The 24,447-nt window shown below is 46.5% G+C and overlaps 1 protein-coding gene across 1 annotated transcript in view; it reads left to right on the plus strand.

Annotated features, from left to right (window-relative positions):
* Positions 1–24,447, plus strand: part of LOC107194517 — a 153,487-nt gene that overhangs the window by 121,963 nt on the left and 7,077 nt on the right. The window contains 4 exon segments of the mRNA XM_015584159.1: positions 1,237–1,357; positions 1,359–1,470; positions 12,704–13,052; positions 19,692–20,004. Coding sequence (XP_015439645.1) covers positions 1,237–1,357; positions 1,359–1,470; positions 12,704–13,052; positions 19,692–20,004 — 895 coding nt within the window.

Below are 24,447 nucleotides of genomic sequence, written 5' to 3' on the forward strand. Positions count from 1 at the left end.
CGCGGAATGCCGGCCACATTTTGAGCTTCTTCGCTCGGGCGTTTTCGCAAACACCGCAGTTTCCGTGTATCGATAGCAGTGTGTCAAGCAGCCACTGATGAAGGAAACTGCGATGCTTGCGAAACGTTTGCAGGAAAACTGCAACCCTGTATCCTTAACTTTCGGTTGGGATTAGGGAGGGGGCCTCGCACGTTTCTCTATCCGCGAAATCTGCATCGACGATTCCCTTTCTGTACAAAGAGTGCGATTCGACCGAACGAATCGCATAAGGGTAAATATATATGTGTATGTATATATAATAATAATATTTATTTTAACGGGAAACCCCATTTAACACAAAGAATATAAACAGGAACGCGTGAATAAAAGATGAAAGAGAAAAGGAATACAATAACAATAGGAGAAATAGAATATTTATTTGAGACTAGTCAAGAATGGAGATTACATGTAGGTAATTGAAATTTAACCGTCAAGTACGTCGCGGGGTCTGACAGACCGCAGGCATTCGTAGAATATTTTTTATACCTGTCCAGGTAAAGCGTAGATGTCAGGACCGTGGGGAGGGAATTAAGAACTGTCGCTATGTTTTCCGCTATTAAGCCCCCTCAGTTCGTTTTTGGTTACCGAGTTATTAACATCTGAAGTGTAAGTTGGGGTTCGACAGACCTAGCGATGTACACAAGCGTCGGTAAATCAGCGCAATTGGCACAACTATGTTCGACTAAGTGTTATTTTAAGTTCTTATTCGTGCTGTGAAGCTTACTGTGAAGTGTGAAATATGCAACAAATATTAGTTTAATATTCGATTTAACTTTTATTTCATTACTTGAATTAAATTTACCACGTAGTAGGGTCCCTCCTCCTACCCCATTTTTTCCCCTACCAGAAGCCGAGTTTGCACGTCAGTGTACTTAGTGTTGACCCTCACTGTATATCAATTCTATTCCATTGATTTATTCGTGTTAACACTCGTGCAGCGTGTACGACCGAGACCACGGGAAAAGCATCATCGGCGTGGTCGTAGGCGAGGCCGACTAACGATCGGATTAAATCAAGCCTGGCACCGTGATTCAGGTCCAATTTACTGCTCGTCCACGTCAAATTATCGGCAAGCAGCGGCAATATGCCCCAACAACATACACACACACACACACACACACACACACACACACACACACACACACAGAGAGAGAGAGGCATTTGTAACGAACAGGTCGCATCGATCGGTTGTTTCAGGTTGGAGTGCGTGGTGAACGCCCTTTGCCGCGGACTGAACCACGCGTCGAGCAGCCTGGCCCGGCTGGTGCTCGACATGAATTTGTCCGGCGAGCAAGTGTCACGTGTCTGCGACGCTCTAGGGACTGGCGTCCGTCGCCGAGCTGCTAAAGGAGAGGCCGTTGCTGGCGCTGAATCTGGCCGGCAGCTGGGGCGCCAAAAACGAGGATCCCTCAAGCTCTGGAATCAGTATGGGTAAAACCTTGACTTTTTCGCTCTTTTGTTACATTTTTCGTGCCGTTCTTGTTTTGTTCATCGCTAATCGGCCTTTGAGGGCTGATAAAAACTCGTTCGAAAGACAGCGAGATAGAGTCCGCCCGCGGGAGCTATCAAACCGGGTCGAAAGCATTTTTGTTTCTTTTTTTTGGTTTTCGCGATACGTCCCTCGCGTGTGCTCTTGTTTCCCCCGATTCTGTGTATGTGCTGTTCACAGGCTACGTGCACAGGCTTTTATCCGATTCAACGACGGAGAAAATAGTAGGAACGTGGCCACAAGGGGAGATGTCGTGTGATCTTCCAAAAAGCATGCTCTGACGGAAAGATAACTCTGACCTTGACATATGTTATCAAGGTCACTCTCCCGAGTACTGTTTAAAGTATTTAAATCGCTGATCGTTGGTTCTTGAAAAGTTATTAACAAAGGAAGACTGAAAAACGTATTTCTGACGCGTAATCCGATCTGACTAATAGGTCATTAATCGTGACAGTATTCGTGGTATTCTTTGCTTTAATTTCCAGCACGAGTTAGTTGTTCTATGAACGATTTGGTTTTCGAGGGACGGAATCGCGCATTTTCTCACCTCGAATCGCAAGTTCGTCTCGATTCGTGGGCCCTCCGAATCGATTGGCCTGCTTTTTCCGCAGGGCAGGACCGTTGGGAGGGGGCTTAAACTTGGAGGAGTACACGGTTCATCGGTCACTCGATCAACAAGCAGGATATCGCAACGGCGCGTGAGCTTAACGAAGCCCCGGGGCTTAAGGCGAGCTGTATTAATGATCGCTCGCCAGTAAACGCGCCCGCGTTAAAAAATGTTTTTTCTCCATACGCATCACTTCGTTCACGCGCGCACACACACACCGTGATCTATCACGGCCGCCATTAGAGTCAATTTGCATGATGGTTCCGAGCAGCAGCGTCGTGATTCACTTGCGATCCGGATGCACTCAGACAGTACACCGCGATCGAAGTGCCCACTCCGCGACTCTACTCGAAACCGGTCGCAGCGATTCGGTCGAACATTGAAAAGCAATCGGGGCTACCGAAAAGACTTTTCCCGGCAAGCGTGGTCACGGTGGATATCGACGGTTGCCGATTACAGCGAAGCCTCGAATTCGTCTCCGTCGTGTTTTCCCGTTCGATAATTCGAAAAACTGTTATCGTATCGCTTTCGGTTCTTGAAACAGTCAGGAAGAACGTTTATTCCGAATAATTCTTACGAAGAACCTAAATTTCAGACTACGGTAAAGTATCGATGAGTGTTCAAAGACTCCTCGGCACTGAGAGTATTCAGACGTCGTTCCCAACACTCTAGTGTACGTGTGTGCTTTTCTCCTATGCAGATTCGACATCGAAATACGGAAGTTCGGCTAGAATCCACAGGGAATGGAACGATCACAAACGGAAAACGAACGAGCATCGCAAGAACCGGCCGCGACGTGCGAACAGGAATCCATAATAGGCACTGGTGTTTCAGGGTTGGTCGGAGAGTACACGCGGCCATTAGCGCGATATTGCCTCGGAATTAGAAAGTTGGAATTAGAACAGTTTCCGGCACGCAAATCGGAGGGCAGAACTTCCTCGTCGCGGTGTTTTACCATTCGCACATGGAACGAAAGTTCGGCCCTTTCGAACTTTAAGCCGTATCCCCATTTGCTTCGAGCTGCCGCGGTTCTCTGTACACGTGACGCGTAAGGCCGCGGCGCGGAGAAGGAACCGTTCGAATTTATGAACCCTTGAATTTTCTCGGAAATGAAAACTACAATCACGAGGAGGCGAGGAACGAACGCGTCTAATACGGCCATTTTTCCTCGATAACGAATGCTTCCTCGGAACGTTCTCCAATTCCCGTCGGAATTAGTTTCAGCGTCATTTTATCTCGTCGTATACTATGGGAACAGAAATTAAAGAACCGTGTTCCTTTTCGCCCGGGACGATGATATAATCGAGAGAGCAACCTTTCGAGCAACGAACAGATATAAAACACGTTTGCCGCCACACCGTTAATTGCAATTCCGTTAAAATCAGGAGGCCAATCGCACAGACTCGTCGATGAAAAATTCGCCGATGCAAAAATCGTTGGATCGATCTTGTCGTCGAATCGTCAGGCCGGAAGCCCGCCGTTTAGACGACGGACCGATTATGGAAAGCCTTGCGGTGGAATCGTCGAGTCGCTCGTAAACCTCCGTTCAAGGGAATAAACTTTACGATCGACCGTCTTCTCCTCTCCCATCGTGTTCGCCAATCGTTTTGATTCTACGAAGCTTCCGATAAGATGACCCCTACCTCCGACAAGGCCTTCTGGTTTGTCCAGACGAGGAAAAACTTCCTGACTTGGACGAACATATTGCCGCAACGATAATAACCAGTGATTCGTCGTGGCTGGAAAAGTGAACAGTACATCCTCATGCATATTTTATATAGGGATAGTCCTGTGCAAACGACATCTACAAACTGAATCCCCCCGAAAAGAACGTATATCGATCATTTCCGGTAAACCGTGTGCCGCCCATTCCTTACATTCCTATGTAAACCTACTCCCTCAACAACTCTTTAATGTCTTCGTCTCTCTCCCCCGTGTTCTCGCCCGTCTTCGACCTTTGTAACTCGTGTGCTCGAGTGTGTTCTGTACGAGCACGAGTAAATTTGTCGCAACCTGGGCCAGACAGACGCCAGCAAATTCGATCTTAACGTTTCATGATGCGCACCGTATCCTTTGTGCTTTGTTTCGAACGGAAGATTTCAATTGCACGGGGATCGTCTTGTGTTAACGTCAACGAGGTGAATCTGCTACGAAAATATTAATGTACGAAAAGTAGACGAGGTAACGGTTCAACCGCGCGTGGAGCAACCCCTTCGATGCCCTACGTCAAAAAGCAAACACTTGTACACAAGACACCAGTGCATACAACCTCCCTCGTCTCTGAGCGTTGTTGCACACACCTCAAACGATCTCCCCCCCCCCCCCCTTTTCCACTCCTCCAGGATCCGTTCTCGCTTATACAAACGGTGGATCGTACTCGTAGTTGATGTTATCGTCGCGACCAGAGTCGGTAAACACCATCGCGCGCGTGTACTTACATCCTGCGAGAGCTTCTTGCTCCTTCGCAGCCCTCCCCGCAATTACAAACACCTGAGGCAACCTTTGCCACCGGTTTCCTACGCAAGAGGTCTCTTCCGTGGCTCCGATAAACGGTGGAGAAGTTCCGGTTCCTAACAGAGGAACTAGATTCTCTGGGATTGTCGATCGATCGATTCCGTGATCTTTACAAAGTAGTAAAGACCCCTCGTGAACTTCCTCGAACTTCGTTTTGTATGTTTTGTAATTCGTGAACGAGGACTGTGTCCAATTCGTCGATGTTCTTCCTCGTACAATTTGAACTTCGGTAGTTTCACGAAGGCACTTTCGAAAGAGACAGTTTCAAAGTTTATCTCGTTGCTTACACGAGTGTGTCCCTGCATCGAAAGTTCAAAAATCTTTCGATCCTGTAGAATATCAGAATTTTGACTTTTCCACGATTCTCTCTAAACGAATAACAGCCACGGATCGAGTTCACTTCTGACGGGCTGAAAGAAGAGTCCCCCAAGAGTCCCCTACCGCCTCTGGGTCGAATCGAAAACAATCTTTCTCGGGGCGACCACCTCGAGTCTGTAGCACCGTAGACAAATCGAATCTTTCGGTTTGACGGTTTCTCCCCGGGAACAAGACTATTCTTTTACCCTTTACGGATATTGTTTCTCTGTGATATGTACGCGAATGTACAGATCGGACAACGAAAAAGAACTTCCACTCGTTGTAAAGGATTCGTCACTCGTGCATGCCACCGTTTCATTTCGAAAATTGTGGTTGAAGGAGCTTTCAGCAAACAATTCGATAAACGTGTTGTACTCACCGGAGGTACCCAGACATTTTCTATTTCAACGAAACATTCGAAAATCCGCTAAAACCGCTTGAAAGATTGCTGTCGAATCAATACTGAATGCGATTGACATCTTCTCCCCGGTAGTCTACTCGAAATTATAGGTTTCCTCCTTTCGTCGTCCTTCTCGCGCAAGTATATCGTCGTACGCTGAATAAGCACCAACGTGTCTGCGTACACCAATAGCGTACGAAGAGTTACAGGAACGTCTGCGCCGCGTATACTCCAATCTCTCTTCGGGTACTCGATCTTCCAGGCTCAATAAAGCTCGACCAGTATCCGAGCACGCCTATTTGCCTTCGCTTCGGAATTCTAATCAATCCCAACATCCCCCCACGCGTCTGACCCCCAATGGATTGTCTGATAACGACGCGGCAACGAATGGGAAAACAATGTACCCAGTTGAAACAGTAAGAAGGGTAGTTTCGGACTAGAATAGTTAAATACGGTTTGGCGCGATGGATTATACTACTTATAACAGTCGATTTCCAGCTGATACACGGTATCGATCGATGGTTTAGTTAAATTTCGAATGATATGCAATCAAATGAATCACATCAACACGTGAAACAATTGAAAAGCACGACTCTCAAGTAGAATATGCCAGCGTGTCAGACGTATGTTAAGATGCATCTACCCTGTGTAGCGAAACAGTGTTATATAACAAATTGTTGTAGTATTTCCAAATAATCCAACGAACGCTCTGGGGTCATTCCTCTGTACCCGAGCAACATATACAGTAACGTGTTTTGTAGGTCAACATGCTTCTTGCGCGACAGAACGTCGCATCAAAGTGTTCCAATACAGGCGTTCCAACTGCTCCCCCACCTCCCGTTGCTAGTGCGGTGACCGTGGGGCTGTCATCGATTGTCCTGCTTCTTTGCACGGTTGGTTACCGGCACGTCGATTCGACGAAATCGGATCCTGCGAAGTGGTTCGGCTAATGGGGGTGGGGGCTGCTGCCCCAGGCGATCGAACGAACAAAACACGAATGTGTGAAAACGTGTTCGTTCGATTTTAAATTCCCAGCGACAACGCAATTAGGGGGGTGGAGGTGTTGGGCGAGGGGAGGAAACACGCCTCCTTCCTTTGTCGGCGAGGCGGGCGTTCACGGAGGCGAAAACGTCATCCGGAAGTGTATAAGGTATCCGCGCGGGGGCGAAATTGCATCCCTCGGAAGAAAATTGAATCCCTTCGAACGTTATGAACTGGCATTCCGGTCGTTGTAAATTACGTTCCTACCGGTAATTATTTCCGCGAGCAGAAAGAGAGAGAAAAAAATATGATACGGAAAGAACGACGAGGAGGGTCGACGAGGAGAGAAGGTGGGAAATATTTCGAACGCTCGAACCACCCTTTGTCGCGTGGATGAAAAACGCGTGGCCCCCTTTTATTCTGTCTTTAACGAATTACGTAATTATCCTCTGAACCGTGACGCGGGCTATTCTCGACTTTAATAAAATCCAGGAGGAAAGAATTAAACGTAGGGGACAGTGAGGGAGGGGGACGGGGAGGGAAGACTCTGGTCGAGGCCGTTTATTATTCGCTTTGCAATTCCGTTTGTTCAACGCAGTAGAAAGCGAATGAATTTAGATGCAACCGGAACTGGTAATGTTCTCTTTGATAATTTGGGTCAGACCAGACCGTTTTGCCCCGCGGCCGAGAGTGGATATGACCTTAAACCGCGCGTGTGTGCTCTCTCCATTATTTGCTTTAAGTGGTTATTTAATGAAATAGTGTCGTGGCCGTGCAAAAACCACGCTGTTTCGCTCGCGATCGGAGACATTTTTTATCGCGACATTTTTCACCTCCTCCAGATACGTGGATCGAACATCGGTGAAAACTCTGATGATACTTTCCATCGTCAGACTTCCATGAACCTCCGATGTGAACTTCGGAAGGGCGTGAATCGGCTAAAACTTAGCGGGCAGTCTATATGTATATCTCCAGAATGCGAGCGCCTGTTAATGATACACCTACAGGATCGTGGCGTTGTGAAAACGCGGGGTCCAGTGACAAATTGCCCGATCGATCCGGTTTCCGTGGGGGTGTTATAAGCAAACAGCTCCCGTAACTCGAAGAACTTGAAGCACCTTGGCCGGAACTATTAACAGGGCTGCCTGCCCCGGGTATTCTCGAAGAACAACACGAGCCGCGTTCGCAACCCCCTCGCCTTCCCACCCCTACCTTCGTCTCCGCGTTAACGCGAGATCGCTGAACGTTTGCCCGCGATCCTCCCGCGGAACTTCTTGAACGAAACTTCGCGTTATTAATGCCCAGAGTTCGCTAACTTTCAGGGCAAGTGATACGCAAACAGTGACGTACGCTGACGGCCGTCTTCTTTCACGAGGTTTAACGCGCGACTTTCGAACCTCAGGCTTGCAAAGGGTCCAGGGACGGTGGCGGCATATGCGTCACCTCCTCGCTGATCGGTTACGCCCAGGGATCCTCACTGTTATAACCACAATTTAAGAAGTTACTGTGTAAGAGTTAATATCTTCGTGTGAATGATTTCGGTTACGAATAACCCTTACAAATGATATTTAATATAATTTTATGTATAATAAAATATAATGATTCAAGATTTTGAATATAAAATTCAAAACAATAAATAAAATTCTTATCATCGATAACGGTTACGTGCAACCACAAACAATTTCCGTCATTTATAATGGTAATTCACAACCAGAGTAGTTACTAACCCATATTATTTATTCACGTCATTTTTTGAATAATTTTAAGAAAGATATATTTATATTTTTCAATCATGATTACTGAAGCATTTGAATTACAAGTCATACATTATGTATAAAAATAATATGCAAACTGTATAAATTTATCTATGTTTCTGACACTGTCCCTGGACCCACTGTGCCTCAGGCTGAACACGCGCCCCATTCCATCATTGATCCTCAAGACGGTGAATTTATCAACCGCTAAGGGTCCTACTGTCTATAGGTGAAAATTTATCTTGGGGCGAAGTAAAAGCAACTAGTCCATTCCCGTGAACGAGAGAGAGCACACGCGAACGTCCGGGGTGAACCACGATGATTTTTTACTTTTCACCGACACCGCCACCCCCCTCGAAACAAGTTACAGTCCGATTCGTCTCCCAGGATTAGTTGTTTCCAGTCGATAAGCCTGGGGGTGCACTCGAAGGGTAGTCTCGTTCGATCCTCCCTATTCTCTCCCTTTTCGATAAATTGTTTCCACTATCGTCCAGAGTGCCTTTTCCCCATACACAGCACGATTCCCATTTGCGTCGTCGCTGGAACCCTGTTTCCAGCTGGTGCTACACGTAATTAATCCATCGGGCTGGAACACGCGACCGCGTTTCACGTGTCCACTCTACGCGCGCCTGTTTCGAGCGTAATACGAGACGACAACCAGCAGAAGGAGCGCGCTTTGAATAAGACGGAAACGTGGTCGACGTGAAACCTAACCGAGCGATCGACTCGTTTTGTGCCTACGGCTGGTGTTCGATAATTCACGCTTCTCCCTATCCTTTCCTACAGTTAACACTCCACTGAGATTTTTCCGTTTGCAAATATACAACTTCGTGTTCTAAAAATATTTCGAAACTACTACTTAACTTTTATTTGTCAAACTTTACGTAAGTGTATAGGAAAAGCGATTTTTCATCCTACAACAGGCAACGATTGCCCACGATATTCGATCCCCTCTGCACCTGTATAAAAAATAATTCAGTCGTGGCTACGTTCGATTTTTTGCAAACGGTAACTAACCGTGGAAGAGATCGCGAGGGTGTACCTTTTTTCCCTAGTAACGGTGCACGCTCGCTGAAACAATAATAAATCTTTCCATGGAGTTAAACGAACTCGGAGAAACGAATACTCGATGACGTAGATAGGGGGGATTCGGATCTAGCCTCGGCGACCCGACCCGGAATTAAATCGGGTGTCGGGGAAGAGGGAACGTTCGTATCCAATGTACCGTGGCCGATGGAAACGGCCATTACGACGCTTTAGAACGGGAAATGGTTTTTGTCCGTGGGCACACCGCCGCGGCTTCGAGAGTAAATTCGTCGTCGACGGCGCGATAAAACACCACCCTCCGGTTCTCGAACGTCAGCGATCGTCGCGTTAGACCTACGTATTATATTCCTCGATGAAAAAAAAAACGATTACGACCGCATCTTTGCTGGCAAGTTTTAGAGATTATCGAAAGATAAATAAGAGAATACGTCGACGTTAATGTTTCACTGGGAGGGACGATTATTAATTCAGTATCTCATTAAGAATAAGCGAAGGGGTGGGGAAGGAAGTTCCGTTACCAGCAACAAGTAGTAAATGGTGCTATTACCACTTACTCTAAAAGGCCATTCAATGGCGGCCCCATACACATCGGTTCCCTCATATACGCAAGCTCGTAGCCGACAGTTACCGAGAAATATAACCCGACATACCAGCCGAGAAGAATAATTAATCCCGTCAGCGTTTCGCGGCTGCTTATTACTTTCGACTACTTGTTCGTTCCCGTTACTAATCGTTCCGTAGCTTCTCCTTAACGAGAGTCGACAGCCAGAAATTATTCGTGGAGGCCCACTCTCCCTCTTTCCAGCTAGAGGGAGGGTCTCATTTCCTGGCTTGAACCACCGTTCTCTCCATTTTCCTCGGAATGTCGTTCGTTCGTTCGTTCCGCGGCACGCCAGACGTCCCGTAAAATCAACAGAAATATTAATACAACGTTCGCCCCCCCCCCCCTTCCTCATCATAAGTTATCCCGGTCGACGAATCAGCGGCGTGGAGTTAATGAAATTCTCTCCGGTGAATTCGTAAAAATTCCAGGCCCCCACGACTGGTGGCGCGGAGTTTTCCGTGGATACGAATTAATATTCCGTGGTGGAATTCATCGGAGGCGGTGGTGGTCGGAAGGATGGGCAGGCCAGGTTCCTCGAATTTCCGGTAATCCGCGGAGGCGAGCGCACGTACACGCCACGTCCTCTATGAGATCACGTCCAAAAAGGAGTTTGTTAACTCCGCTCTGAATCCGTAACGAACGGCGAATTAAACCTATCGCAACGGGGCTCCACGGTAGTAGTCGTCGTCGTCTCCTCGCTAAAATAATGCCCGTTGTTCTAATAAGGTTATCGTTCCCCGTCACTCGGGCACGATTCCGAGCCAACCACTCCGGAGAAAATGAAACCTCGGACCGTTGCTCACGACCACTCGCGCTTATAAACGTTTCGAGAGCTAATCGAGTAGTCCCCGACCGAATTTATATTCACACGGATCGTGTTCGAATACAGTAAATCCTCGATGAGTGTTTGAAGGTAAATATTTTATAAAATAATAGCCATATGCGTCATTAATTCATACATTATCGATACATTCATCGATTATTTACTGTACTAAAGGCGTGTTCCGTATTCTTCGACAGTGGGCATTCAAGGTTTTGTTCGTACCAACGAGCAGGGAAAAATTTCCCATTGACGGAGCAAAGCAGCGACAAGGAAACAAGTAAAAGTTCGCGTGAAGTTTTATCGGCTGCTGGAACGGTCGACTTTATAAATTCTCCGGGGGCCCCGAACACACCCCCTCCTCTCAGTCTCTAGTCGTAAACAATTTTACGCTTTTCATTCGGAGTCGATGCGTGCAACTTCGCGATAAGGTGTTTTTTCAGTATTCATGATAATATCGTCGGAACAAGGAAGCAACGTTAGGCCGTAAAGAAAAGGAGCCGAGTGCCTACTAAACTGAAATATATCGTTACTCTCGACGTAAGTTTATAATAACGCTGCGCTTCCATTGTTGTTCCAAGGGTTGCAGGAACGTGAAAAAAAAAAAAAACAGAAAAATTGTTAAGAAACGTTCGTGTACCGTGGCTAGAAAATCTTGAAACGGGGGTGAATTCGCGTGAATGCAGGATGAGAACACTGCCTTCCCCCTGTCGTGTCGCGATGTCACGCGCTTTTATATTTCGCCAGTGCGTTCACCCGCACGACAACAGTTCGCGCATTGTGTTCGTCATTGAAGCCCATTATCTTGCAACGGCGTTCGAGGCCGTAGGAGAAGGGTGGAGGTGGAGGGTGGAGGAGGAAGGGCCCTTAATAGAGTTCCCTTCGTAACCGCTTCCTGCCGGCATCCAGAGGTCTGTCGCTTATTTTACGAGCCGCTTAGCAACGTGGAAGCCGGCCGACGGTGCCTTTCTCCCTTGTACACTTCGTTCATATTAATTCTACGCGCGAGGAGGCTTTACGGCCAGTAAACTCGACTGAGCGCGCTTAAGGGCTCACGGTGTCCCGTCTAATGCAGTCTAATGTCGCTCCGGTTTATGCAGCTGCACGGAATCTTACGGTGTTCCTTGCCAGGCTCTCCCGCCCCCTCGACTCCTGATGGACAAATCGCTTCGAAACGATGAATTTCCGTCGACGAGGAGAGGGGAGGGGAATTACTAAAGATAGAAACTTATGGATGGAAGGTAAAGACATCGGACCTACAGGAAATTAGGGTCATCCCAACTGGAGATGGCGTGAACTGATACTTCTGAATCATGAGTAATTCTATCACGTTCGTTCCAAACGACTGAGATTTTTCGCGATCGTTTCTGATTGATGTAGTTCGTAACAGTAGTTCTTTGCACGCTTCATATAGCCTGTATATCTTGTATTAACGACGTCAAAACAAAAATTCGAGTTGCATCGTATAAAGTAACCGGAATATTGAGGAACAACAGAGAATAACGAATAAATGAACAATTATAAATTCTACTCTATGTGTTACATAACACATATGTCGCATAATTATTTTAATAAGTTTTTCTTTCTAATGTTCAAGAGTTACGATCACAATGAGCAAATTCACCCGAGATAAAAAATATCACGGTCGTGAATAAAGTTAAACCATCACTAGTCTCCTAACCTTCTGGTATACAGCAGTTTCCTCCAGTCCTGATCGATAAATACATCGAGTTTATACTTCGACACTGGAATCGCATCGACGTGAAACGGGCTTAAGACAGATTCGAGCAACCTGATTCTCGATGCTGTTGGTATATTTATTTTCGGGCACCGTAGGAGTTTACGAGCGCATAACGAGGCAAACTTGCCAACGTTACGGGGTCGATTCGTGGAAAGTTCACGAGCTAGCTCGCCCAATCAAACCCGCTTAACCAGCAATTAAAGTCCGTTCCTCCCGCGGAAACAAACTTTCTCGGACGCACTGCTCCCCTCCTCGATTCGGTACGATGCGGTAGCAATTCTCGGGCCGTGTACTCGTCCAAGAGCAGACCGTGACCACCGGAAATTGAGAACGTTGAAATTGTTGCGTAGGTTCGGGCTCCGGTTCCGGAAGCAGCGGCTGTGCTTCCAGCACCCTTGGCACGTTACCCCTTAATCGTTGCTACTCGTCCCTGCCGCGCGGAGCGCTGGCAGCTTACGGAAGTTTAACGAGGCCCGCAACCCTACCGCGGCTTCCACTCGGTCTTGGCCTTGGTCCCGCGCCCGCCACCGGAAACGGACCTTTGCCGCCGAACGACAGGGATCGGGACAGCAACGGGAGCAGCAAGAGGAACAGCGACAGCGTGCTGTGTCATCGTTTGCCGCTGTTGCACCCGTTGCCCACTTGCGACGTCAGCAGCCATCAAGGAACCGGCTTCCACGAGATCTTCAACGCCATCAGGTGAGGATTTACTTAAAGCTTTTTGCCATAGCTCGCACTTTTCAGAGGATTTCTCGACTCGTGAGTAAACTCAGGTAGACGTAGGTAGTAGCTTTGGGTCCTTTTTTATTAAGATGTTTATCGTTATCGATTGCTCGAGAACGAAATAATTGTTATTAATTATTTATTAAATAAACGGGATAAATATCATTAGTGTATATTAATATATGTATATACAGGGTGTCCCACCTATCGTGTGCACCTTGAATATCTCACTTGTTTTTTACAATGTTAGTCTTGTATATATAAAGCATGACGTGTATAACGTTGTGGGAGAAAAGTGTTTGTAAATCTAACGATCTAATCGATCTTATAGGCGCATACAAATTTATTGATTAAAAGTTCCGGGCAACAAATGATGTCATTAATGACGTTGAATACGAAAAGCACATCAACCGCAAGGAACAATCTCGTGAAACAGCTTCGTCCCCTCGTCTCGAAGCACGCAAAAACGCGCGGAACTTCTCCTGAAGTATTCGGTTCGCAACTTCTACCCGTAGATACGAACCGAGAGGATTGTGTTTCCTGCGCGAACGTTTCCAAGATTCGGTCCCCGAACGACCCGCAAATGAGTTATGGAAATTAAGGAGACGAACGGGAGTGGCCATTCAGGTAATTATACGAACTTCCGGCGAAAAGTTCGAACGTAGTGGTTCTGCTTCACTCCCGTCTGTCCAGCTGTTTATAAATTACGGTGTTGGAAATTCTTCGACGAAGCACAGTCTCGACATTCGCCTCGCCGGAAGTCCCTTCTGTTCGGTTCCCGATTCGTTCGAGGCTGCTCCAGTTGACCGAACACGCTATCGCACAGAAATTCTCTGTCACCTGCCGGTGGCATTGATCCGAGTCTGGTGTTAATTTCAGCCTTCACCTGGCTGTCACCTGGACACGTTCATTGTTCCCGTGGCTTCGCGAAGTCCTTTCTTCTCGCGACGCAGCCTTCGTTGCACGCTCACGCGATCATAATGGAATTCTCTGTCCCTCGTTACATGGTCCAAAACGCGCGAATATCGACGGTGTAGGACGTTTCATGCGAGAATTTCCCCTCGACGTCGAGAGTTTTTCTCACGAAGAATGTTACAAACGAATTCGAAACATTTTTCACATATCGGGAATACCAATCATCGTGTTACAGACGTGCAACATACAATGGGCATCCTTTTTAATTTCGAGCCACGGCTCTGCAGACACGACTGCGTTTACCTTTCCCCGTTCCTAATTTCGTTCCGTGCACGGAGAATTCAAATTTGCGGTAAAGTTGGGCGCGGAGACACGGTCGAAGTAAAATAAGGGAAGAGAAACGACCGAGGACGTCGCGCGAGGATAGCGGAGGACGCTATGTTGAATGAATTAACAGGAGTCCACGGAGTTCCTGTGTGTTCCGCCGGGCACGGGGGCCATTTGTGTCGTTGCCCCCCTGATGAAATGACAGAGGAGAAAGAAAACACTGGATGCCATTATATACGAATCCGTTTACGAACGGGCGCGATACGTCGCTGGCTGGAGAACACACGCGGCGACCACGGGAAGTCGACCGGCTGTAGCTAACCTCGTGGGCCATTGTTTCTTCGTTTACGGATCGGCCTCGTCGCAGCAACCCTTAAACGCGAGGAAACAACTCTCTGTCCCCCCTTTTGGCTCAGTACTCTGCTTTGTTTCTGCAGCTTTCATCGGAATCCATAATGATCTTCCGAAACCGGTGAACAGTTTCGAATTTTCTGCGCTGGTTTCGCAGCTTTGCGGATACTTTAATATTTTAGTGTACCGGATAATTAAAAAATTTTCGTAGAGTAAACACACCAATGAATGAACACTTAAGCAATTTTGTAACTATTAAAGTTGAATTTCAAAATGATAATAATACTACCAAATATTTGGTACATGAAAATTAGATATTTTAATATCCATACCTTTTTATAACGTTAGGTTTCAATCTGAAAAACTGGAGAAATGTAATTAATTACATTAAAAAGAAAAAATACAGATTTCACCACTGCGCGAACATTGTTTGAATATGAAAGAAGGAATTGAAAACAATCAATATTTAATCATTTGTTTATTTTAATATCGCAATTTACTTGTTCCTATATATAATGTTCATTCACTGGTATGTGTTCATTTACTGGCGCATCCATCCTACAATTAAAGACGTCTCGAAGAATTCTCTTTCTACAATTTCACGGAATAAAATCATCTTCGAACGGATTCTTTTATCGTCACACGGTGAAATGTCTAGTTTTGTCGTTGGCTCGCTTCGATTACTTCCGGCAGCAAGTTCCAGTCGCGCATTCATTGACGGGAAAATATTTTCGGTAGGTTGAAACGGGACGGGAAACGAACGAGGAAGAAGTCCACGACGAAGAAAAAGAACGAATTCGTGATGCCGGCACGCGAACCAGCCGAGCGCGCAGATGCATAATCTCGGGAATATTTTTCTCGGGTGGAGGTCCAATTTACTCGCGTGTCGCACAGGTCGCGTCCGGCAGCCGTATTTTTAATTAAAAACATCACTGTCGCTATACGTACGCGTGTATCTTCCGGAACGCGAGTCGTGTTTCCGATTCGCTGGAATTTACGAGAGTAAAACGAAGGGGAATGTAAAGACCGACGGCGAACGCATTCCTTCGCGAAAGGTAGAACGTTTATGACGGGACCTGCTCGGAAGAATGAAGAACTCGTGTAATATTATTTCGAGGAACGGAAGGTACTCGACGAACAGGTAATTCGATTTAAACAACCTGACCCTTTCGTCGTGTTTTCAATCTCCATATCAAAATTTCCGCGCCAGCTCACAGTAGTCCAGAAAAATGTTTTAAGGGTTCAAATTGTAATATAACGCGTGAGACCATTGCTTTGTCTGCCTTTGCCGTATTTCCACCTGGAGAACACATCAACTCGGTAACCCCCGATCGAAATATCCATCGACAACGAAGTTTTCATTCATGTTTCGCGGGTCTGCTGGACGCATTCGTTGACGGATACCCGTTGAAAGAACACGGAGCATTAAAGTGGAAAAGTATCGTTCGGAACGCGGCAGCAGTTTAACGTCGTTAAGCATCCGGAAGCGGGGCTCGGGCTGTATACTTGGCCCGGAACTCCGAACAATCTTCTTCGGGCGTAGTTAAAGGGGAAACTACCATGGGGGAAGACTTCGAAGTTCTTGGGAGAACGGTGCAATTATCTCGTTACGCGATACAATGAGTACGTGTTCCCATCGACTACTCCGCTTTCGTCTCCTCCTCGAACAGCTCGCGCCAGTAACGCGATACGAGTTTGAAATTCTCCGATGCGTCAACGTGCGAGCCGTCCTACTTATTATCTCTTGGAGCAAACATTTCACGAAAGTTACCGTGAATCTCGTTGAACCTGGATCGAGTGCACGAAGTAGAATCTCCGGCCAGAAAGAGCTTTAATGGAGTCGACTGCTCGGATTACGGAGCGTCGCGTCTTTGTCTCGTTTTGCCCTCTAAAAGCTCCCATGCAGGATACGATTTATCGTTCGACGATACATCGTATCGTCTATGGGTGCTTTTAACTTCCTGCAGACGGATTTCAGGAGGCTAGAAGTCAGGTCAAAAATATCTTGTGCCCCACTATTCAGGCTATTCAGGGTTTCGCGAGACGGCGGCCGCAAGTGGATCTCGTTTCGTCGAGTATCAGACGTTCGCGCAAGAAGGTGGCACACGATAAAGCGTGTTAACGCGATAAAAATGTCTTCTTGCGCGCGTGTCGAGTACTCGAGGCTGCTGCTACCGCCACGGGGCGCGAAATCTCGCGGCAGTAAAGCTGTCGAAACTCGAGCACGCTCAAGGAAACGCAATAGCCTCGCCGCCGCACGGCCTTTTGACTTACGATCCCAATTTTATAGCGCGGAAGCGCGCCGGCGGATACAACCGCGCTTAAATTCCGTTCATTTCCCCGCGACGAAAACCCATTCGGAGGGCAGAAGCACGTTGTTCGACGATTTCCCGACCGTAGCTCGGTACGATTCCAGAACCGCGAAACGTGTGTGAATCCTGCCGGGTGTTTATAGATCCACTTTGGGTGTAGGAGCTTCGGAAAATTGTTACACCGCCTGTTTATGCGCGAACTCACGACGAGACTAGACTTTTGATTGCCCTGGTCAGCAGAGGTCGTGAATCTCTGCTACGAATTTATTCGACACCGTTAATACACGGGCCCTTAAGAGGAGATTCTTGTGTAACAGCTCTAAAGCTAAGTGATATTTGCGAATTAAAAAATACAATATATAGTTATCATTTTTTTTAAGTTTTTAATCAAATTATTGACTTCATTTATAAATTAATATAAATATACTTACATATACATATGTAGTAGCGGGACGTTCGAGCATCGTGTAACACCGCCCCGATTTTCAACGTTGTCAACGCGACACGGTAATCACTAGTGACGTAAATTCCCTTTGATCCGGCGAGAGATTAGACACGATAGAAATTACGCTCGTTCAGTGTCCCCGGATGAGAGATTGCCGAGCACCGGGTGCAGCGATTTATTGCCAGCATTTTATCGTTTTTTTTTTTTTTTCAAATTTCTCTGAACCACTCTCTATCTCGGTCCCGGTTCACCGAGAAACCTCGATCCTTCCGTGAGCGCGCGCAATTTCCGGCAAAAGAGGAGGAGGGGATCCAGCCGAGTTCCGACGGACATTCTTCAAAAGTGGAATCAATTCGCCATCGGTACACTGAAACGGCGGGTATCTAAAACACGTCGGCCGCCGTGTGATCCATTGCCTCGCCCGCGGCCGTTTATTTTCCGCTGGCGTTCGCTCGCGCGCGCTGCCTCGGCGGGAAAACGTTTCCTCGGCAAGGGCCAATACGGGGACGAGCGGTTGAAATCGGAGAGAAACGGAGACCGATACGAGCTTTGATTTAGAGTATCACTTTTATTGGCCCGAGTAGGTTATCCCCGATGCCCCATCCCCCCTTTCATTCTCCCCTTCACTTGGTATATACCGTGTTCGCTACGGGTATATTTTTGCCGAGGTAGATACGTCGAGGGCACTCGAGCGGATTTACTCGTGCTGGATACCATTAAAGGCGCGCCATTAGCTGTACTCTCCCCCGGCCACCGTCCGCCTCGTACCACGCTAATAGTCGAGTAAATATCGTCCGAGCGGGTAGATACCATTAAATCCAGACGCGATCCCGACAATCGAGCTCCTTAAATTGTCCCTATTAAACGCAGGTACGTACCCCCGCGCACCGTTCTGCTACGTGACGTCCCAGTGAGCTGGACTTTGGCGGTCTAAGATCTTGTGTGCCTCGACACACGCTGGTTTATTCGATGTGCAAAGGCCCGTTTACACGTTCGAATAACTTGCGAAAATTAACCTGTGCATTCACATTTGCGCGAACGAATATTAATTTAAAAAATATGCAATACATTGCTCGATCAAAGGTCTTTGACTAAGTGCAAGTGGTACACGGTAGCAATGCAGAAAATGAAAATAACTGTGCAAGTTATTTTCATATGCAGTCCTGAAGACGAAATGTGTATCGAGTCTTTCCCAAAAAGTTAAGTGATCAAATTTAAATTAAGTTCAGCAACAGTGCAGTGTTTCTTCATCGTCAGGGAGAGTTTTTCCAAGCAGCGCAGTTTCGTAATATTTTTAATGGATCGACGGCGATCAAATCGATACGGTACAATTATTCCGAACGAAATGGACGGCGCGACGTCGCGGACAACCAAACTTTTAATCGTGACCGTTAATCAAGAATGGCTACGCGTTGCGAATTACGCGAGCGGTGTTCACGGTTGATCTGATTTGCCCCCGGAACGGTTCAATTTACAAGGGACCGGTCGAATAATCGACTACCGCCCCCGGAATCGATCTCGTTAAACACTATCCCGACTGTGTTACTTCGTATCCCGTTCGGTAACCACGTTTATTTCGGACCTCGTTTTTATAATAGCCTCAACTATCACCCGTCCGACCTATCCTTTCTTTCAGACAGGTCTGGCCGAGAACTGAGCGTCGATTAAAAGTCTATCTATTCGATTAATAAAGGGTAGCACCTTGCCGGAGGATAGACCAGCGGACACGAGTATCGATCTTGCGTAATTACTAGCTTGTCAGTTGCTTCGATTAAATCATTTCCCCTTCCCGGTGCCTTCTTCCCATCTTTCTCCGAACAGACAGTCTGGAAGAATTAGTTGACGAGTTGTCCGCTGGTATCGATTCCCTCCTATATCTCGCACGACGTACCTTACGAGAATTGGACGAGTCTACGGTATTACTCGAAGCATATCACGTGTCTCTGTCGTGGTTGAATCTATCGGAAATTGCGAGCAAATTGAAAGTCCTCCGTGGAACCTGGTCCCGTCGCAGGGAAGCTATCCTTCGCACAAATGGCACTCATCGGTGCACTGTTCCTCCGCTAATTTTTCATGGCTATAGACATTATGGAACACCGTTCGAGAAAGAATTTATCCCCAGAATTTTCTTTCTTCACCCAAAAAAGGTTCGTTTCCCAATGTTTGCTTCCTCCAAACCAACACAAATCGAATTAATACGTCGACGCTACTTCCATATAATACGGCCATTCAATTAATCGACGCCCATTTGTCCATGTGTCTCAGAGAACCGAATTGCAAGCTGAGGTCCCTAAATGTGTCCAAGTGCTTGCTCGGAGGATTGGACGCTGGCTGCCTGGGCGAGACCATCCGAAGGGCGCGTAATTTGGACGCTTTAAGGGCTGCTGGTGCGTCCAGACCGGCGGACGTGATGCCGTTGGTGCTGGCATTGACGGAGGCACCCTGTCTGCAACTTCTTGATCTCGCCAGTCCACGGCTCGCCCTAGACGATCATCCGTCCCGGCTGTTGTGTCACGCCCTCGCCAGGAACACCACCCTGAAGCTGCTCAGTCTCGAGGGATGGACCTTTAGAATAGAGGTAAGCTTACGATTCTGGACAACGGTATATGGCGATGCAACGGTCTTATATTTCAAAGTGATAATTCTTAAATCAAACAGAACTTTGCTAACGAGTCCCGCAGATTTCAACGTCGGTGCGAAAAAAAATTCCGTGGTCTTATTTTTCTTAACGATTAAACGGCTCGTGTGTCTAAGGGATTAACGAAAGAACCAAGCGATAATTTGCAAAGGGAAGGCGCAAGGGGGGGCGCACGGCCAATTTGTATTCGCTGAGTAAACCAAGAAAGTCCTAAAACTCCCAGGAGGAAAAATAAAGGTAGGAGCTCCATGCAAGAATCGTTCGAGCGGCCCCTCCTTCTCCCTCTCTCTCTCCCGCAGTTGGCGGTGGCTCGCAATTCTGAAAGTGCTGGCTGGTAATATCCTGGCTGCACCTCCACGCGGCTGCCCCGGCTATATATGTATACAGCACGAACATTGCATAACGTTCCCCCCGACCCTCGAGTAGCACGAAGGAACCAGAATTCCAACTAGCCGTCTCGCGCGATAACAATGTCTGAAAAGTTTGCGTTAGCTTGACGCCATTCAAACCTACTTCGAACACCGTACTGGAACCACGTAGGTATACCGTCACGGAGAAATCTTTTATCCCATTGATCTCAGGTGAAATCGATAATAGCTTCTTAGCCGTTGAAACGATTTTGCGTTTTGAACTTCCATGGTCGTATATATACTAAAGAAACATGCGTCAAAAATATATTTTATTAACAGTTTAATATACATTGCGCTAAGAGATAAAATAAAACCTTGTATTATTCTTGCATATATAGGCGTATTTAGGAACCTTTATTCAGCCGAATCGAGTTTCGCGGCGATGAATCTGTTACTTCCTTTTTCTTCCAAGGTGCTTCTTTATTTCTCGTACATCCCTCGACTCGAGGTTCGGTTTCAACGGAGCGAATGTAAGAGAAAAGACAGACGTCCGATCGATATCGCCGAAACGCATACGGAATCTCGAAGAGATCCGTGGCTGCTCCGGTTACAGATCTTCTCGCGGGTTTTCGACGAACTCACGGACCGAGAGTTCGATCCGTAAAAGAAACCGATGGGGTATCCGGTCTCTACCAGCCAGTAACTCTTGGGGCCCCGCAAAAAGAATAGCTCGCGAATACTTTGCGGTTCTCCAGCTCGTGAGATCGAGGTCGCTAGAATTCTTTTCTTGTCGTTGTCGAACAGAATCCCGAATTTTAATGGCCACATCCGGAAACGGGACCGGTCGTGTCTGAAAATTCCACCATTTCGTCCCGAATCCTACGGGTTTCCATCGTTACGAGGATTTTTAGTTCGCTCGTCAAAGTGTTTACTCGCGTAAAGAAAAAAGAAAATCATCCGGTCGACCGTTTTACGAGGAATGCCACGGCGGAATGGGAGGGAAACAACCAGCAGTGGTTTCGGCAAATTCTTGAAATTCGGTTGTTTTTCGCGATTCCACGTACGATTACACGCTCGGCTACACGTTGTCGATTACCTAATCAGATTTACGAGTACTGAAGATCTGAAAAATTTGCGATCGTGATGTGGAAACGTGTTCTCGGTGGATGTTATACCGTTGGCCGCGGAAATCAATTGTATATCGTTGACTCTCAGTTTTTCTTATTTTTCAAAACTCCTCCGATAGATTCGGAGATCCTAGCACCTTCACACGTAAATATATCCTATCTCTGGTGAACTCGAAACATCGTTGACAACAGAATCGACGATTCGATCGTGACTAGAGTAAACGCACCAATGAATGAACACTTGAGAGATTTTGTAACTGTCAAAGGCGAATTTTAAATGATAATAATATTAGTAAACATTTGATAACTAAAATTTTTTAAATTAAAAAGAAAAAAATACAGATTTCCCCAGTGAATGAACAATGGTAAGTAAACGAACATTTCCAAACCAGTGGCAGAAAAATTGTTTGAATCTGAAACAAAGAATTGAGTAGAATCAATAGTTAATCATTTGCTTCTTTTTAATCATTTCATTTACTCGTTTCTGTATAATAATGTTCATTCACTGGACACGTCGTCCTATATCTGGAGAATTCTCGCGCACGCTCGTATGTACCGTGGGTACATAATATAAATATGTACGTCTTCCGGTTCCTGCCATTGAACCTCTTAACCCTTTCCCTCTTGGTCTATCTTTCCGGACCATTGTTGGCGTCGAGCCATTATCTCCGGTGAAGTACAAATGCCTAGCCAAGGCGGAAAGACACCCGAAAACCGAGGGAGTGGAGGGGAGGGGATGAGAAAGAGAACACGACCATGGGATAATCCCAGCAGATGCGCCCGTGGATTACCCCGAAACTGGATAATTAATTATCGGCGATTCCAGGACAGCCACGGCGCCGCAGAAAATAGAGATAAAGGGCAACCTACTCTACTATTGTTTAGCTCTCCAGCTAATTGACGGGGAAGGAGTAAGCGTGTTTGGAACTTCCGATTTCCTTTGAACGGAGTGTCCCAACGGAAGGGAAAATGTTTTTCGGCTTGTTTCATTGTGAACGTTGTGTTATCAGCTCGCGAGGAATCTTGTTTACATGTATACTATAGTTGGCGGCTGCAATTTGGTAAGTGGTTACATACATTCGAGCTGTTACTGTAAGAAGGAAAAAGTAACAAATGTTGTTGTATGTGTAGAATTATTATTTATTAAAAATTCAACACATTAGTCTTGTTATATTTTATTTCCTTAGTAATTTCTGAAAAATTATGCTATGTATTTATCAACAAGAAGAAACTAGCTGCCATTTTTTTTTTTTCAATACATGGTACCAACAATATTTAAAAAACTACTGAACCAATTTGGTCAAAGTTTGTGGTAATATTCTTAATACTAGACTCGAGTACTTGACAAAGTGAATTTTTAATTCTCCCTTTTATTTAACAGCTCGAAGTAGATTGTAACTACTTACTATCGTGCACGGACCCGAGAACGGAAATGGCTTACGGAATTATCGTCGATAGTTGTGGCCGCGGAACGTTTCGCCTAATTAGCAAGTAGTTACCGTTTCGGAGTACTGCGGACGGCTCTGAAACGGTGTGCATTAATAATAGAAGATATCCACTTTATCCCGACCACCCTGAGACATTATCCCGTTCCTGCTGACGGAGAGAGAACCTGTGCCGGCGAGGACTAATTGTGACCGCGAGCTTCGCTTTCGTGGTCAAGGTATTGTCCAAAGAGAAACGTTCCGTGATGGAAACGTTGCGAAAAGTTTCGTAATAATCGAATCACCTTGTACACGTGAATGCACTCCATACACACTAATTTATGCTAACACGAAAGCTGTGGTATTGATTTACTGGAACATCCGCGGCAAAAACGCGAAACTGACCGCGGTCTGACTAGACTTCGACCGATTCCACCTAATATTCCCTTCAATTGGAAATACGTTCTCGTTACGTTATTGCGCAGGGTACGAAGAAAATGAAATTCGCGAGACATCGAACCGTATAGTAGGTCCGTGAACCGTGCAAGAAAAATTATACACCATAAAAATTCCCTCCGAGGGCATTGTTCGATCGGTCTGACCAAAACGACCCCTCTTCCACTGGCGGAGCATAAGAGTCTGCTTCCACCACTGACACGCGGAGACCAACCGCTGTCTCCTGTATTCCCTTCCACCCGGTTCACCCCTGTCACCCGCATGAAATACGAGCGACGGGCGTAAAGAAAAGACAAAGGAGAATTTAACCTTAACTTGCAATAAAAAAAAGTGCAGAAAAACGGCGAGTAAATTCGGGTACAAAACCTCGTAAAACAACCGTAAAGCCAACAAGAAAAACAGCCCGTAGCGAATGTATCTCTAGAAAATTTCATAAAAATTTCGAATTATTGGCCCCTGTCCTGATCCTTCCCCCACATCGACTTCCATCTCTCCTAGCAGCTCGTACTTGTTCTTTTAACCGATAGCTTTCGTACCGAGCATCAAATTGCATTCTCTATTCGATTCGATTTAAAAGTTCGCCGGTATCTCGTTCGGTTCCTGTCGCGCCGGTGTTTCACGATGATAGAAACGTCGGGTGTGGGGTGTCTGGGTTGGGGGTAGTCCAGCGGATTGATACGAAGGAAGCGAGAGAAAATGCGTTTCCTCGATAAGAAGGGTAACTGTACGTGTGTGTATGTGTGTGTGTATGTTTTCACCAGGGCACCGTCCATCGTGCTTTTTCGCGTGAGATTTATGCGCGCCCCCCATCCCCCCTCCACTGCTCCATTATTCACAACGTATCGCTGCTACGTTGCGGCGATGCAACCTATTTATTTAAATCCGTCGTGTGTCGAAAGGACCGTTAATGGCCGGCGTAGGATAGAACACCATGGGTGGGTGTTTCGTCGAGATAAATAGACAGCTGAGAAATGACCTTTCTTCGAAGAGAAAGACAAATACGGTAAATCATCGATGAGTGTTCGA

Source organism: Dufourea novaeangliae, unplaced genomic scaffold (assembly GCF_001272555.1).
Source record: "Dufourea novaeangliae isolate 0120121106 unplaced genomic scaffold, ASM127255v1 scaffold8, whole genome shotgun sequence".
Classification (NCBI taxonomy): domain Eukaryota; kingdom Metazoa; phylum Arthropoda; class Insecta; order Hymenoptera; family Halictidae; genus Dufourea; species Dufourea novaeangliae.